The following is an 18,465-nucleotide window of genomic DNA, read 5'->3' on the forward strand; positions in this document are numbered from 1 at the left end:
CAGAGAAATGGCAACACACACACACACACACACACACAGCCAGTGAAAAGAGCACGGAAATGGCCTCGATAAATCAACTCAAAGCAACAGCCCTCATGCTTCAAAGCAACAGCCCTTATGCTTCAAAGTCATCTCTGAATCGCTTAGCCACAAATTGAGCCACTCGGCAAGAATACCAATTTATACTTCTCTATCATATTTCTCAGAGAGGGAGGTAAAGAGAGATGGAGAAATATAAGAAGGTGACAGCGTACATTAGACACTACATTGCTATTTATCCATTTCAAGCTTATCTGAGAGCGTACCATTGTAACGGATAACTTTGCAGCGCTGCAAAGATGAGTCAGTCACACATGCATTGTATGAAGATGTCGGGGTGCCCAAAGTGCGGTCTGGGGATCATTTGTGGCCTGCGGCTGTTTTTTTTACTGGCCCACAGCACATTCTAAAAATATAATTTACCAAAAAAAAAAAAAAAAACTGCAAAAATTGACAAATCAGCAGTAATTTTAAAAGAATAAAGTGAAAATGTTGATAGAAAAAAGTTGTAATCTAACAAAAAAAGTCGTAATTTTACCAGAATCATTTTGCAATGTTATGAAGAATCATTTTAGTATCGTAAAGTTAAACATTAAAGAGAGTTGTTCTTATTTTCAAGCTGTAATATTATGAGAAACAAACAAAAACCACAAATAAAGTTGTAATTTTTTGAAAACGTGGTTGCGGAAAAAGTTATAATGTTATGAGAGTAAAGTGTATCACAAAGCTGAGATGCAGTTTTTTCTTGAAATACACAATACAATATATACTGTATAACTTCTCAGCATATCTCCATGTGTTATTTTACAAAATATCAAAGTGGCCCTTGCATCCTTTCATTTTTCAGTATGTGGGCCTTGCTCGAAGAAGTTTGGACACCGCTGGAATAAATGAACACACCCTCACCTATTCAGCCACTCATTCATTCGCTTTCACTCGTGCACCAAAGTCCCAGGGCTTCAAGATAAGAGAAGAGAGTGTTCTGGTGGAGAAAGCCTCCTCATTGGTGTGCAAGGCTGCACATGTTCAAACCCTCCCTTATATCCCCTGTGTGTGTGTGTGTGTGTGTGGGTGTGTGTGTGTGTGTGTGCGTGTGTGTGAGTGAGCGAGACAGCACTTTCTCTCTCCTTCCTTCACTGCCACTAAAAAGACACAGAGGAGCAATTGTGCCTAAGGAAGGAAAATCACTCCATTTTCAGAGAAGGAGAGGAATGAACGCTCTCCCTCGTCCCGTTCATTTCCCCTAACCTCTCTCCTTCGCCCTCTCCTGCTCTCTCTTTCTTCTTCCTCTCATTCACCAAGCAGCTGAAATGGCAAAGCTTGTTAAAAAGGAGAAGAAGAAGAAGAAGGAAAAAAAGAGGAAGCCCACATGACAGCATTCACAGCTTTGCCTGCTGCAGCATCTCTACTGCTCGCTGTGCGACGTTGCACCAGAAACCACAAATGAAAGCAATTGCATATACATGTGTATATATGTATATATATAAATAAAGTTAAGCACTCAGGGGCCACAAGTGAGAGCAGAAAGGTTCAAAAGAATAAAAGCGTGCAGGTAGAGAAAGCGTCTGGGTTTAGAGAAAATAAGATGCAGCAGTAAGATTAATGGCAACATTAAAGGAGATTGCTTTTTCGGCTTGCTTCTTCTAGAACAACAAAGGCGCACAACTCTGCTGACTGCGGTAAACTGATACCTTCCTGCTTTATCTATGTCATGGGTGTCCAAACTTTATATATATATATATATATATATATATATATATATATATATACATATACGTATATACATATATATGTAATTATCATATCGGCCAACATCGGTATCATTTTTTTTTTCCATACATTAAAAGCCGACATCGCAGAATTGCAATCAACAGCAAAGCTGAATGATGTAGTTAATACTGTGCCACTCACAAGTCTGGGAGGAAGAAGTACTGTAACTAATTATTTAGCAAGCAGAGTAATGACATAGCTCACAACAAACTTACCAGCTCCATAGAAATCGTGGGGGGTTATCATTCCACATACCAGTCTTACTCACAGTGTTTTTAAAGAAAGAGCTAAAAAAAAAAAACAGCACACAGCAACAACAGATAGATAACAACAGACAAGACACTAACAACGAATGATGCTGAATAATCAGCAGCTACGTGAGCCCTAAACGTGTAACTTATCAGCCATTTACAACAACAGTACAGCAAAGCACGCTGGAAAACAGGAAGTGCTGTTGTCAAAAACCGTATACGTAGACTCAGCAGAGTGCTGAGCCTGATGTCAACGTCACCGCCATATTGGATGTGGCAAGGCTGTGCTGTCAGTGAATACAAATAAATGTACTTACTTTCATAAAGCGCCTTTCTACAAAACAATTGAAGTTAATGCCTCTTGTTTATACATTCACACACTAATATGCTTGGGAAACAGTTAGGCACCAAAAACAATGTATTTGATCTTCTCAGATGGCTCAGATAACAACTTTATTGATCCAATTGAGTAGTTTTAATGCAACAAACTAAGAATATAAAACAAGAACATGAAAGTTATCAATCAAAATAATCAGCAAATTCGTGTATTTTAAACAATACCCCTTTAACTAAAAATAAATTCAATCTTTCCAAAAATAACATAAATCAAGGAACACAAGTGTATTCTTATATAAAATATGTGATAAATGAATTATCTACTCAGAGATGGGTGGAGCAGCCAACAAAACAAATGTACTCATTTAACGGTATTGTTACGTTACAACAATTTTACTCAAGAAAAAGATATCTGATGTTACACATCACTCAAAAAAGTAAAGGGAGCACTAAAATATCACGTTCTAGATCTAAATTAATGAAATATTCTTATTAAATATTTTGGTCTTCACATAGTTTAATGTGCTGACAACAAAATCACAAAAATTATCAACTGAAATCAAATTTATTAACCCATGAAGGTCTGGATTTGGAGTCACACTCAAAATTAAAGTGGAAAAACACGCCACCTGTTGTCTATTCCATTTGCTCAACAGCATGTGAAATTGATTGTCAATCTGCTTATTAAGTGGACAGTTTGAATAATGGCACAGCAGTTTTGACTGAGTGTGAATTGAGTGTTCCCTTTCTTTTTTGAGCAGTGTATATATACACTCAACAAAAATATAAACGCAACACTTTTGTTTTTGCTCCCATTTTTTATGAGATGAACTCAAAGATCTAAAACCGTTTCCACACATACAATACCACCATTTCTCTCAAATATTGTTCACAAATCTGTCTAAATCTGTGATAGGGAGCACTTCTCCTTTGCTGAGATAATCCATCCCACCTCACTGATCAGGCACCATGATTAGTGCACAGGCGTGCCTTAGACTGCCCACAATAAAAGGCCACTCTGAAATGAAATCAGTATCTGATTTTTTCCTGATAATGGAAACCCATATTTAAAAAATGCTGTATAGATGGACAGTTTAATGCTCCCATGGACAGGATGACACCACCGCTTGTTCACATTCAGTGCAAGCCCACCCCCTTTGCACTTTCCACAGGTTCTTGTCCCTGGCTGCTCTGACTATACTGAAGTCGTCTAGCTCCTTAGCCTCTGGGACGCTAGCTCTTAGCCATTCAGTGAAGCACAAATTTGAAGGTCTTGACGTTCTTGCCATCTTGTCGTTCTTGCTCAGCAGTGAATTCACTTTCACACGATAATAGAAGGTACTGAAGGCCTGAATCTCCACTTCCTTGCTAGCCACTTGACTTTCATCTTAGCTCCGGCATGGCCGCCTCGATATCAATGGGTAGAAAGGGAATCACACCGATGCCGGATGTCGCTCTCATGGCACGTAAAAATGTGCTTGAATAAACAAACAGACCTGCTTGAAAGGCAGCCACTCATGGAGGCGGCGTTAATTCCACGACATACATATATACATACATACATAGGTACAGAGATAGATAGATACAGTACATAGATAGATACATACATAGATACATACATACATGTGCACAGATGGATGGATAGATGTGAGATGCAAAAATAAAAAAATAGAATAAGTAAATAAATACGGAACAGATCACGTCAAATTTGTAGTATAATATAGATAAATAATAATAATACATAGTAATAATTATACATAATAGGTAATAAGGTCAGTCCTGTCCGGTCCAGTCCTTCCACGACAGGAGATATGTGATGTTACACATATCGGTATATATACGGCTCAAAAAAATAAAGGGAACACATCCATAACACATCCTAGATCTGAATTAATGAAATATTATTATCAAAATGAAAGTGGAAAAACACACCACCTGATGTCTATTCCATTTGCTCAACAGATGGTGAAATTGATTGTCAATCAGTGTTGATTCCTCAGTGGACAGTTTGAATAATGGCACAGCAATTTTCAAGACAAAATTTTCAAGACAAGATTTTCCTCTATAAATCACTGGTTATTCTGATCAGCAACTTCAGTTAAATATATCATATAGCAGACAAACACAGTGATATATGAGAAGTGAAATGATTTACAGAAAGTGTGCAATAATTATTTACGCAAAAGTAGGCAGGCGCATAAATTTGGGCACCCCAACATAAAAATATAGTAAAAATTTTGTAGATCCTCGTTTTGCAGAAATAACAGCCTCTAAACGCTTCCTATATCTTCCAATGAGGGTCTGGATTCTGGTTGAAGGTATTTTTGACCATTGTTCCAGTTCAGTCAGGTTTGATGGTTTACAAGCATGAACAGCCCGCTTTAAATCACACCGCAGATTTTCAGTAATATTCAGGTCTGGGGACTGAGACGGCTATTCCAGAACGTTGTACTTATTCCTCTGCATGAATGCCTTAAGGCCCTGTCATACCTTGACGATTTAGCCAGTTTACGCCAACGTATGAAAAATTTGGCCAATACGCTGGCGTACGTCGAATAAGTTACGGTCAAGTTTTGTATATGTTAACAGCACGCGGAAGCACGCCGGCATACGTCTAAGTTGTCCAAAAATGTTGTGCCTGCATAAAACTTTTCGACGTATGTCAACGTATGATTCATACGTTCCGCATCCGCGGGCAATAAGTTATGCCATAGTTGACACCCGTTCTCACACGTTATTTGTAAGTCACGTCAACATACCTTGAGACAAAACTATCTTAGCTTGACCAGTAGAGGGCACTGGGACACTGGGAATGGAACTAACATTTATTTTTTATTTTTTTGTCTGAGAGAAACAGTGCACGTTTTAATCAAGCATTATTGATCACGTCAACATGAAGTGCATAGGAGTATTTACATTCAAAAAGAATGGAGAGATACAGCATGTTACTGTCCAAGTTAGCGTTAGGTTTGATGCACTGTCAGTACTGGTCAAGTATGGAATCACAGGAGTGCCAAAATTAAAAGGGAATTTGTGTGGAAATACAAAGAGAAGCAATAATAAAAAAAATATATACAAATGTAGTCATATTCTTTTTCCATTTTGTCATTGTTTTTTCTGTATTGTGTTTGTTTTTTCCAATTCGCCGTTGTTTTTTCTGTTTTGTATTTGTCTTTTCCACTTGCGTTTTGTCATTGCATTTAGTAATGACAAAGACAAAAGAATGATTGTTGCATTGTCTTTGTTTTTTCTATTTTGGCGTCGCTTTTCCTGTTTTGAACCTAATTTGTTTGTCTGGGAATGCTGTGTTCTTCATCCGCCATGCATACCACCCCTTGTTATGTCCAAATAACTCAATTTTAGTTTCGTCCGTCCACAGCACCTTATTCCAAAATGAAGCTGGCTTGTCCAAATGTGCTTTAGCATGCCTCAAGCGACTCTGTTTGTGGCATGTGCGCAGAAAAGGCTTCTTCCGCATTACTCTCCCATACAGCATCCCCTTGTGCAAAGTGCACTGAACGATGCACAGTGACACCATCTGCAGCAAGACCATGTTGTAGGTGTTTGGAGCTGGTATGTGGTTTTAATTTGACTGCTCTGACCATCCTTCACCTCTGCTTATCTGAGATTTTTCTTGGCCTGCCACGCCGGGCCTTAACTAGAACTGTGCCTGTTCTCTTCCATTTCCTCACTATGTTCCTCACAGTGGAACCTGAGAGCTGAAATCTCTGAGCTAGCTTTTTGTGTCCTTCCCCTAAACCATGATGTTGAACAATCTTTGCATTCAGGTCGTTTGACAGTTGTTTTGAGACTCCCATGGGGCCATTCTTCAGAGAAGATGCAAAGAGGAAAACAACTGGTTGGTCAAGGGTCAGTGAGCTTACCAAACAAATATTGTCTTGCAATAATCAGTGCTAAAGGTATTCAAATCAATAAAACAAAAAGGGTGCCCAAATGTATGCGCCTGCACTTTTGTTTAAATAATTATTGCACACTTTGTGTAAATCCTATAAACTTCATTTCACGTCTCATACATCACTGTGTTCGTCTGCTATATGATATATTTAACTGAAATTGCTGATCCAAACAACCAGTGATTTATAAAGTAAAATCTTGAAAATGATTAGGGGTGTCCATACTTTTGCATACCACTATATACTGTATACTTTTTTAAATCGGAAAATGTGTTTATTTTGCAGTGGGGTTCCAGATCCAACTGTGTTCAGTGAATTTCCACAAAGTAGGATTCCTCATTTATAAATGTTTATGTTTTAATGTATAAATAGTCAGCTTTACACTTCTATTACCCAGGATAGTAAGCATAATAAGAGACATAAAACATATAAATTTAGACATAATATAGATCAGGGGTGTCCAAAGTGGCCTGTGGGCTATTTGCGGCCTGTGACTGTTTTTTTTTTATTGTGCTAATGTTTATTGTGATAATTTAACAAAAAAAATTTAAAAATGGAAAAGTCAGCAGTAATTTAACAAGAATAAAGTCACAACATTATGAAGAAAAATATATTTCATTTTAGTAGCAGAGAATTGAAATATTCAAGAAAAAATAAGTTATTTTTATGAATTTTATTATTTAAGATGAAACTTGAAATATTTGGAAAAAACAACAAAAATGGGGGGGGAAAAGAGCGAAGTTCATAGTCATAATATACTTTTTCACCAATATCACAAAGCTGTGAAGTAGTTTTTTTCTTTAAATGTATGATAGCGTCGCTGGGAACACTTCCTGCTTCCCAGCATGCTTTACTGGACTGCTTTGTAAATAGTTGTGTTTATGTGTTTAATGTTATGTAAGTTGTTGTTTGTCATTCCCCGTCGTATTAGTAGTTGTTCTGTAAATGTATTTGCTTACCTGTTGGTGTGAAGTCTGCTGTATAGCGCTTATCTCTTCTATATTTGTCTGACACCATCGCCATGGTTATTGTCTAGCTAGTAACTAGTGTCTAGTTACCCCCCTTTTCATCTCTATTATGCTTATAAATGCAACATTTAGGTAGAAATACAAAAATGTTAGCTTAAATCTGCATGTTTTTTGACTAACAGGTAAACTAATATGATTTATGATTTATTCATTCATACATTATGTATTTTTAAAGCCGTGAAAGAGTGCAACGGAAAACTTTGAAGCGTGAAGTGGCAAAGGATTGTGTAATCCTTTCTTTTTTTTGAAAAGAACAAGACTCAAGAAAATGATTTACAATGTAAATCACTTCATGGCTGTAATCACCTATATTTTTTTAGATTCCATTTGTATTGACATTGTAAAACATTGAAAAATTGGACAAGCCCCAATAAAGCACAACAGGTTTTATTCTGGTAGAGTGTTTGAAATAAGGCTGTGAAACGCTTCTTTGTCCCTTATAGAGAACAAAAATGCATTGCTGGGTCTCGGGAGGTTAATATGCGCAATAAATAAATGTCATGAAAAAACTGTTTTGTGGTGCTAGTGACAAAGGGACCCTTTTGAAATTGTTTTTCTTCTTCTTTTTATTTGCTGCTATTATTATTTTGAACTAAATCACCTTCCTGAGGGTTATATTACACTCAAAACCAAACCTTGTGAATTTGCGTATCTTGAAGAAAATTGTTCACATATTCATCCCATTTTGTCTTTGCAGTTGCCATTTTTTAAGAGATTTGCGCCTGTAAAAGGTTTTTCTTTAGCTTTCCTTCCCGGTTCTTGGGACTGCATTGTGGTCGAAGATTTAGTCAATGATCACACAATTTAAAAGGTTTCGAAACTGTATGAAAAAAAGTGCAATATATTCGGTTACAACGCTGGACTTTTAACATCCATGAGGAAGCTCGATCACGAGCCCAGAATGAAAGTACACAGAGTCTCGATAGCAGTAGCCACTCCCCTCTGTAATGTGAAAGTTAAGCTTGTGTCTGAGAGAGAGAACAATGCACCTGATATGTGTTTTGTTTGCCTTTTATGCCTGTATTTTTTTCCATGAGTCATATCTAAGTGTTGTGCAACTCTGGTTGTGCTATGTGAGTGTGTCTGCCAAGAAGGCATTCTATGAGAAGCTACTAGACTGCCATTTCTAGTTTTTCTTTATTTTCTGTGTAATGTTCTAATGCTGACTGTTTGGTCAGGAAAAATTCTGCACTGCAAAGATGCAAGCAAAATATCTAAAGTGTTAAAATACTTCCAATAGTCCTACAAATAGCCTACAAATGCCCATCTGCAATTGATGTATATATATTAATCTTATTCTGTTGTTCTGTTGTTTGCATCCAAATCAATTGGCTACACAGCATCTGCCGTGAGGCTTTAACGTTGTCATAAATCATCCAATAGCCAAAAGCAGAAAACTTAGATATAAGTGCTACCTGGTCCTCTTAATTCTAAAAATAGGAATGTGACCTGGAAAGTTCACGACAGTTGCTTCGAAATGTGCCAAAAATAACTTGATCATTTTTACACGCTCAAAGACTGTTGGAGGAAGTGAAAAAAAAAAATGAACTGAACTAACGTTTGCATTATTACTTTAACCAGCAAAAACACTGAAACTCACTGTAACAACCTCCTTATGTGCAGCATTCCCTCTCGCAATGTCAGCAGGGATGGACAGACCTAATTTAGGGAATATTTCCTCCAAACTGTCACACTTCTCAGGACACCTGAAGGCTATGTCCACACCAACACAGAGATTTCACAAATACATTTTTCTAGGCAAACATCGCTTTTTGTCCTTAAAGATGCGCAACATTCTTGTTCAACAAAATGACACCAGTAATGAAGATATTGCAGAGGTATCCAAATTTGTTTCACCGAGGGCCCATGTTAAAAAAATGAAAGGATGCAAGGGCCACTCTTGTATAAACTAAGAAGAACTGCATCTCAGCTTTGTGATTATTATTTTATCTTCCAAATATTTCCAATTTCTTTTAAAATAATCTGCATACATTTTCTTTTCGGAATATTATATATATATATATATATATATATATATATATATATATATATATATATATATATATATATATATATATATATATATATATATATATATATATATATATATGTATTCTACAATATTATTATTATGTTTTTTCTCCTAATATTTTACTTTATTCTCATAACACCAAATTTAAAAAAAAATTATAACTTTATTTGATGTTTTTTTTGTTTCACATAAGTCATTATCCATTATGAAAAAAAGCGTCTTTAACATTTCAACTTAATGCCACTAAAATGACGTTATTTTTATTTTTCCTATTAATATTACTTTATTCTCATAAAATTCCAGCTTTTTCTTGTTACATTACATTTTTCTCCTTTTTTTTTCTTTTTTGGTTTTCTTGATCAATTATATTTTTAGAATATGGCGCGGGCCAATAAAAGAACAGGTTTAACTTTGGACAATACTGAGTTATAGACTTATTGAAGCTGATTTTATTTTGTGCAATGGTAGATGCGTATACTTGACATATAGCAAATATACATGTTGTTTCTAAAAGAGCGCTGATTTAAAATCCAATCTCACTATAATTCACAATAGTGGAACCTTGGTTAGCGTCATTAATCCATTTCAGAAGGTCCAACTTCAACTGAAACATACTCTAACTGAATCTAATTTTCTCATAAGAAATAATGTAAATCCAATTAATTTGTTCCAGTAAACCAAAACACATTTTTATCGTTTTACAATTATAGTTTTACATGCATAAACAATTCAAAATGCATATAAATAATGAATGAAAAGGATAAATGAACATTTAAGGTTACTTTTACCTTCATTGAAGAGGTTATTGTTGCCAAAGACACGATGTGGCAGCGAATCTCTGCTTTTCTTTTTGATTATGGCTGCAGACCAAGCCAAAATGGAGCCCAACAAAGTTGCAAGTGGCAACATTTTGATAAAGAAGGCGAGAAACTTATTGAATTCAAGAGATAACTCATAACAAAACACCAAGGTGGTGTTCGTGTTGATGTAGCTGCCACATTGTGTCTTTGTCACACGTCTTCATTGAAGATTACAGTATGCTTAAATGTTCATTTAACCCTTTCATTCATCATTTTTATGCATTTAGAATTGTTTTATAAATGTAAAGCTAGAATTGTAAAACTACAAAAACGTGATTTGTGTTAACATTTGTGAGACTTGTGGCGTAACTGTGGTAGTTAGCAACTACAGACTCAACTGCTGATGACATCATAGACGGGCAACGGTGCTGACTTCTGCCTTGTTCCCTTGTATTAGCATGTGAATAGGATGCTAACAAGGATGTTTTGTGATAAAAATACATTAAGAACACAGTTGCACTCACATAGTGCATTAATGACACGACAAGATGCGTCCACGCACCGTATTTTACGCTAACCGGAAAACATATGCCAACCGCGACGACATGACCCCGTGAAGACATGAACCTCGGACAGATACACAGTGGACAAGACATCCAGCAGGGGGAAGACATTGGGACAAAAGTCCCAGAAGAAGCTGGCGTGGGTTTGGTGTGGATGAGTGGGGATGAACAATGGAGCAGGAAGTGGGATAAGGCCGGGAGGCCATGAACAGAATAAAAGCAGCTGATGTCAACTTGAGTTGAAGTAAGGGAAACAAAAGCACAGTTGGTCCATGTCACATTCAGGACAGGATTACAGTCGATCAATAAGGACGATTTTTCCAACTGCACAAACGTATAATATGCTAACAGCCTCACGTTTATGACGGTACTTTATTTTCCCGCAGCGTGAAACCCCTTTGTGATGCTTACCAATGCTCACTTCCCGCTCAAACCTTCTTGTACCTCTCAACCACAAGGTGCAATTCACTGCTGAGATTTTTTTTAAACACTCCCACCCACAAACATCCAAAAAAAGCTTTTACAAATCTTAAACTACTGTTCTATTTTGACACTTCATATATCAAAGCTTTGCATCATCCCACATGAATTAATGTTCAAGGGGGGAACCATGATTTAAACCATGGTTAATTCAAAGAAGAGCAAAAATCTGAACAGAAGCTTTCATTAACCCACAAGAACCCAGACTAATTTCTGCTTGAAGGAATATGATGGGGGGTGTGCCATGGAACGCAAAACACAATACAATCATCCCTTCATGCTTTACTTTAGTGGCTTTTTTCTATCACGGTTTTATTTTAATATTTTTATTTTGTTTATATTAAAGATATTGTGGTTGAAACACCTCATGAGGACGCATTCAAAGACGTTGTGATGATATGTAGCATTCTACACTGGTCACTAAGTGTCAGTAATGTTACACTCATGAGACAATAGCCATCGCAGGAAGTACTTTTTATTTTATTACATTTTTTTTTCATATTGCACTTTATTTAAGTGTTTTTACTTTTCTTCTGCAATTGAGCTGCTGTAACGAAGCAATTTCCCTTGTGGATCAATAAAGTCTAAGTCTAAGTGTAGTGTGACTCTCCCAATGCTAACATGCGAGTCTACATTATGTTTTATTCATGTCTTGCACATCTGATTTTCTGCTATTATGCTATTATGAGTGCAAAGGTGACTATGGTGTGCTATTTCATGTCTAGAGAGCTCTAATAATGTTAAAAAATGTATTTAGAAGGCCGTAAACAGGTTTTCTGTGCTGTAATTACAAAAATATTCCATTTATAAATAAGAAACTCTACTTCGTGGAAATTCACATGGCGCGATTGTGTCTGGAACCAATTAACCGCCATAAACGAGGGATGACTAATTATGTTTACGAATCTACTAATTAATGTGACAGATCTGTGACGTGACATATACTGTGTGTTACATTGGAAGTTCATGGTAAACGTATTCCTTATTTGAAAATAACAACTTGACTCTTTTTGCTTAGGACCACAAATGTACTTTGCATTGAACAAAAAAAATAAAAAATAAAAATAATTAAAACAGTGGACTTGATTGAGTAGCTTATTAGCATTTTTGCAATTGTGACAAGTCAGGCATCCACAGCAATTTCAAAGTCGTAGCCTGTTTTATCTCCATTTGTTCAAGAAATATAGTAAAAACACTTGGATAGTAATATTTACACCATATTAAAGCATTTCAGTTGTTAAATGGGTTTAAAATGACCTTAAATAGCAAAAAGCAAGCTTGTGGATATTGGCTAGCACCTTCACTTGTGTTAGCTAGCGCCTTCATGTGTTTATACCAGTGATTCTTATTTGCTCTTATTCCCCACTGGAGGACAGAAATGTTTTTGCCCCCCCCACCAATTTGAAATTCTATTGAGAAACTGATAATATCTATTTATTGATCTGTACTGTACAGACTTAACTCAGAACTGAAACCAGTGCCCCAGGGGGACCCGCCCCACTATTTGAGATGTAACAATGTAATTTTGGGGAAGCCACATCCTGTGTCACATGACTACAACATGACAACCACTCCAAAATGTTTCTTATACGTCACTTAAGGATTTAATCAGTTCTAGCCAAGCAGAAATGGTGTACAGTGTAAGTTTGTGGCACGTGTAGGCTCTTATGGGTTAAACTTAGGAGAAGCCAAAAAGTGTCAGTTTCATTCCACTGGAGAGGCAAGCTCAATTTTCTATTTCTCTGCCTCCCACCACACACACACACACACACACACACACGCACGCACGCACGCACGCACACACAGATTATCACACTCCGCAGCTGAATCCAAAAATAATCATGCACAGTCTAAACAAAATGCACCTCAAGCTCAGCGTCTTGACAAAGTGCTTCAGTGAAAATTTAATGGCACAACTGTACAACGCTATATTGCTCCCTTGTAGCATACACTGTTCTTTAAAGTTGTACATCGCCAAAGACAATACTGAAAGCAAAATACATGTTTGTCCCTGTCTGAAGTTAAAGATAATGACGTGCCCACTCTCAAGTACATTTAGAATTCATTTTTTTCAACAGACAAATATTTTTGGAGATTGAATTCCTTAAAATACAGCACTACCCGAATAAAAGAACATTTGAATTCTGCAGAGAGCATCAATGACTAAACAACTGAGTGCAAAGGCACTTTATGGAGTAAATATAGTGAGAGTTTGCTCATTAAATTTCAAAGGGGGGGGACACTCACCATTTACATGTGCAATCGACGTATATACAGGAATGTCATTCTGTAGCTTTTCCCCATCTACAAAGACTGATCGATGAATACTTTTCTTTATCTTAGAGAAAAAATACAATTCAGTTCTAGAAAAAGAATGCACAAGGCCATATTTGTACACGGTCTTGCCATCATCCATGTCTTCAGATGAAATAATTTATACATCCCAGGAGGAAAAATATAGAAATTCATCATAATATAGTTCTTATAATCCATTTATACATATTGGAAAGAAAATAAGAGAAGAAATGGGAGCGATAAAAAAGGGGTCTGCTCTCTGTCAATCATGTGAGAGATAAGATAGCTATATGGTGGGCTATGATACCAGTTACTGATTAACTCTTAATAATCTTTATGAAAGAAGCAAAGAACCTTGCAGGCAGACTGGGAGTAGAGGTTGGAAGGATAATACATCACCGTCTTACAGCTGGCTCATAGCAGTCTGTTTTTCCAGCACTTCTAAGTAGTCCGGTTCTGTTTTTAGCTTCCCATGAAGAAGAAATTGGTGCTCACTGTTTTTGGATGGGAGCTCAACGCCAAAGCATTTCCTGGGTGTGCCGTACAACCTGTCCTTGTTGGAGACATGCCTCGGGGCTGTGGCAGCCTCGTAAGGGGGCACGATACAAGGTCTCTTGGGTAACGTGCAGAAATTATAGCTGAACGGAGATGTGCCAGTAGCTGTTGGAAGCTCCTTGTTGGGCCTCTCCCCGACATTTTGATACAACATCTCAGGAGGCTCTGGGGTGGTCAAACCCCGCGTTGTTAAGGGTTTATCCATAAAATCCACTGCACTGATGGTATATGCTCCTGGGCTGCGAGTGAGAATATCATCCTTCTTTGCATTCAGTGAACCAAAGCTAAGCTCTTTCAGGTTGCGGTAATACGCCACCTGCTCGCCATCTTTCTGCATGTAAATGGGGTTCTGGCACATGAAACCCACCGGTGGGGGGATGTAATTATATACGTGACTTTCAGAGGTTTTGTCTTGGGTTGGTTCAGGATTATAGGAGCCATATTGCACTTGGAATGAGTTAAGATCTATATTGTTAGATCCTGTTGGGACATGTTCCACCCCTTTGCGTCGTTTTAGAACAAAAACAAAGAGCCCTGCGCCAAAGCAGACTGAGAGAATGAAAACTACAAGAAGCCCCAAAATTAGAACTGAAAGCGGTACTTCTGGATGTAACTCAGGGCTTTGCATTCGGGATTCGGTCGGGCTGACTGAGCTAAAAGAAGAAGAGGAAAAGGGTGTTGGTGACTCAGTACTGGGGCTTACTAATGTAGGGGCTTTGGTAGGGGGTGCGTATTGAGGCGGAGGCTCCTCGCTTGGCTCAGGGCAAATAGCCTCATTGCGCAGTGAACGCAGCAGGTGACCCGCATGCTTAGAGGGTGAGTCACAAGTTATTTCATTAACCACCACACTGGTACTGGACAGCTCCATCCAATTTTTGAGTGCCACAATGTGACAGGTGCAGTCCCAAGGGTTCTCCTGTAGGTCAATCTGGATAAAAGCAGATAACTGATCAAGCACACCCTTAACTGGGAGATATGAGAAATGATTATTCCGCAGGTTGAGTCTCGTTAACATGGTGCCCCCGAAAACATTGTCCGGCAGTGATCGTAATAGGTTATTGTTGAGGAAAAGCAACTGTAGATTATGCAAAGCGTTAAATGTCTGCGGTAAGATTTCTTTGATGATATTATATTCCAAATAAAGATACTGGAGAGATTGAAGGCCAACAAAAAGTGATTGTGAAAGTGACTCAATGTAATTCCCATTCAAATAGAGCCGTCTCAGATTTGTGAGATTCTCAAATGCGCCCTCTTGAATCACTGCTATCCTGTTATTTCCTAAATGAAGCAGCTCCAGTAGACTGTACTCCGTTAGATCTGTTCTGTAAATCACCTGAAGGTAGTTACCGGTCAGGTGCAGTTTCCTGGGGAAGGAGGGCTTAGGGTTGAGATCACTGATGTTATGCAACTTCCGCTCTTGACAGTTGATGTTCAGTCCACTGTCGGGGTTTTGTGATGTGCAGACACACACACTTGGACACAAAATAGGCACAGGAGAACGTGTCTGGTAAACCATAATGGGCCCAAAGACATGTTTGTCCTTTGAAATGCGAGGAGTGGGCCTGTATCGCATTTTGGGTGGCCGTGAAGCCTTAGGGGCACGTGTGGGGATGATCATGCCAGGGAGGTAGGTTGCGGGCAGCACTCCTTGAAAGTGAGAGTCAGAGGCAGGGTGAACACGTTCTCCAGCATTTCTGCGTGGGCACAGATCCTGCTTTATGAGCTGAGTGATGTCTTTACCGTGCAGCCTGAATGGTGTCTCGCACACTATGTCCCCCACAAAGACTGAAATAGTGTCCAACCATGCTTTAAGAGGAATGAGATCACAAGTACAATTCCATGGGTTTTCTTCCAATTGGATCTCCATGATCCCACCAATGTGCTCCAGTACCCCTGCAAAGGGCAAAGTCTTCAGCCTGTTACCACGTAAATCCAAATGGGTAAGGAGCACAAAACGGAAAATGTTTGGAGGCAAAGACAACAGGAGGTTATCATTGAGGATCAACACTTTAAGCTTGTTCAGCTTGCTGAAAGCACCAGGTTCAATGGTGCTGATATAATTATAATCTGCTTGCAAATACTCCATACTCTCTAGTCCTGCAAATGTGTCCTCCTTTATCACCTCAAGGTTGTTGTTATTCAAGTGCAGCCTCTTCAAGAAGCGCAGCCCTTGAAAAGCGTTGGTTTGGATCTCCTGTAATCCATTATTCCCCAGATGTACAGAGGTGACATTGCCATAATTGACAAATTCATTTGCACTGATTCGAGACAGGAAGTTCCCATTGAGAAAAAGCTGTGAGATCTTATTTGGGGGTGCCTGGAATTGGCTAACAGTGGTAAATCCTTTATTCTCACAGTTAATGTTCAAAATATTCTCCCTCTCCTCGCAGGCACAGCGGATCTTGCAGATATCTTTGAAGGCTGAAGTTCTGCGGCTCTCAGTCTCGGACGGCGACAGGCTGGTGACCGTGAGGACGCTCAGAAAGAGGACACCGCTCAGCATTTTTACAGCCCAAAGTGATTGCTAAGATATGGATCCGGCATTTAACGATGCAGCGTGAGCCTCGGGTTGAACAAAAAAAGTCAAGGAGAGAATTGGCATAGTACCAAGATGGTTCACAAACAAGATCTCACGCACACATGCACAAACAAGCACACAAAAATCAAGGCCATCGCTGCTTTTCAGTGTTAATTTAAGATGAGAGCTTCACACACTGGATGTCCACTGACCTCCACTTTGGAACTCCAAAATTCCACTGCACAAGAGAAAAGACAATCTGTTTAAAGAAAAAAAACAGTGCACATGAAGAGCATCCGTTGTGGAAGACGCAGAGACAAGAATCATCGGGAGCAAATCCACTCACTGCCTCCCCTTTTTCCTCAGAGTGGCCGCATATCAGTGAATTCTTGGCGAGTAGCTCACTCGCAGCTGCAGTAAATATTCAGAGGCTGACACGGACGTCTAAAGGCTCCTTCTTTCGCTTCACGTCCGCACTGAAAAAGCATGTCATTTTGGTCCATGATTAAAAGTCCCAGGAAAAAAAATGTTGTTATTGCACAATGACGCACAACAAGTAGTCCGTTCGCAAAGCAAAGGAGGGGAATGAAGATGAACTCTCAGGGAGGCAATGAGCAAGACACTAGAGCGAGAGCGAGAGTCATGGGAGATCTATCTTCCCCGAGCTGATTACAGGAGCCGTCGGTCCTCTTCCTCCGCTCAACACAACAAGCACAGCAGTGAGCGTCTCCTGCTGCTACTGCTGACTATATGTGTGTGTATTTGTGTGTGTGCGAGGTAGAGAGCGAAAGATGGGGTGGTGTGTGTGGGGGAGGGAGTGTTTTCAAACCAATGGGTCTTTGTGTCAGCTCATCCAACATATTCTATCTTACCCCACTCTCTTACACATGCACACACACACACACTAAAGTTGCAAACAGAACAATCTTGATCCAGATAATGGTCCAATAAAAACATGAAAAATCTATTACTATAGCCCATAAGAACCCATAGTGACAGACGTGTCTCCAGCGCTTTAAATGTCCTAAAAGTAGCCGTATACAGTTTTGTACTTATTTTACTCATTAAGTAACGTATACAAAACATTTTGGAGTGGTTGTCATGTGACAGTCTTGTCACTATCCCAGGGTATGGCTACCCCCAAAATGGCATTGTCTCAGGTAAATATGGAATTTTCCAAACACTTATTTTTTGCGGTTAAAGCTCATTTTAAACCAATTTAACAATTTCAATGCTTTAATTGAGTGTCAAATATTACTATTCAACTGTATTGCTGTGTTGTATACGGTACATCAAGTTGTTAGCCATAAAATTGCTGTGGAAAGCCTTGTGTGACGTATTTGTCACAATCGCAAAAATAGTAGTAGCCACTCATTAAATGTCATACTTACAATTATTTTGAATTAATATACATTCTTTGTGCAATTTAAAGTACATTTGTAGTTCTAAGCACAAAAAAGTTGAGTTATTTTCAAATATGGAATACATTCACCATGAACGCCCAATATAACATATATGTAACGTCACACATCTTTGACATTACTGGCAGTCCTCTGTTTACGTCGTTTTATAGTTGCAAATGAACTCCCATAAGTTATTAACACAAAAATAGAAGAAGACGGAGTCACAATAATACATAGTCGCGCACATGTTGTTTTTATTATGAGGCATACTCTAATCACAGTGTGTCAAGGAAAAGGAGAGCCATCACAATAGAAGTGATATCAGACATTGTAAAATGCTCAGAAAAGGGAGAAATGACAGCCAACATTGGCCGCTTGCTTGGTCCAATTGTTTGATTGTTGCAACCATCATGAAGGATAAGGATCGTATCCTTGAACATGTTAAAAGATCTGCAGTATTCCCACTTATGTGCTAGTTTAT

At 38.4% G+C, this 18,465-nt stretch overlaps 1 protein-coding gene across 1 annotated transcript; it reads right to left on the bottom strand.

Annotated features, from left to right (window-relative positions):
• Nucleotides 1-9,538: 9,538 nt before the first annotated feature.
• slitrk2 (SLIT and NTRK-like family, member 2) lies at nt 9,539-17,063 on the bottom strand. The gene is made up of 2 exons (XM_054791886.1): nt 16,928-17,063; nt 9,539-16,840 (listed from the first exon to the last, which is right to left on the bottom strand). The coding sequence occupies exon 2, from the start codon at nt 16,564-16,566 to the stop codon at nt 13,912-13,914; it is 2,655 nt and encodes an 884-aa protein (XP_054647861.1). The 5' UTR covers nt 16,567-16,840; nt 16,928-17,063; the 3' UTR covers nt 9,539-13,911.
• Nucleotides 17,064-18,465: the final 1,402 nt, after the last annotated feature.

The sequence above is a fragment of the Dunckerocampus dactyliophorus genome, chromosome 11, assembly GCF_027744805.1.
Source record: "Dunckerocampus dactyliophorus isolate RoL2022-P2 chromosome 11, RoL_Ddac_1.1, whole genome shotgun sequence".
NCBI lineage: Eukaryota > Metazoa > Chordata > Actinopteri > Syngnathiformes > Syngnathidae > Dunckerocampus > Dunckerocampus dactyliophorus.

What these genes read in the sequence shown, in the direction of transcription:
- slitrk2 (XM_054791886.1), bottom strand. Translation starts at nt 16,566, where the DNA reads ATGCTGAGCGGTGTCCTCTTTCTGAGCGTCCTCACGGTCACCAGCCTG.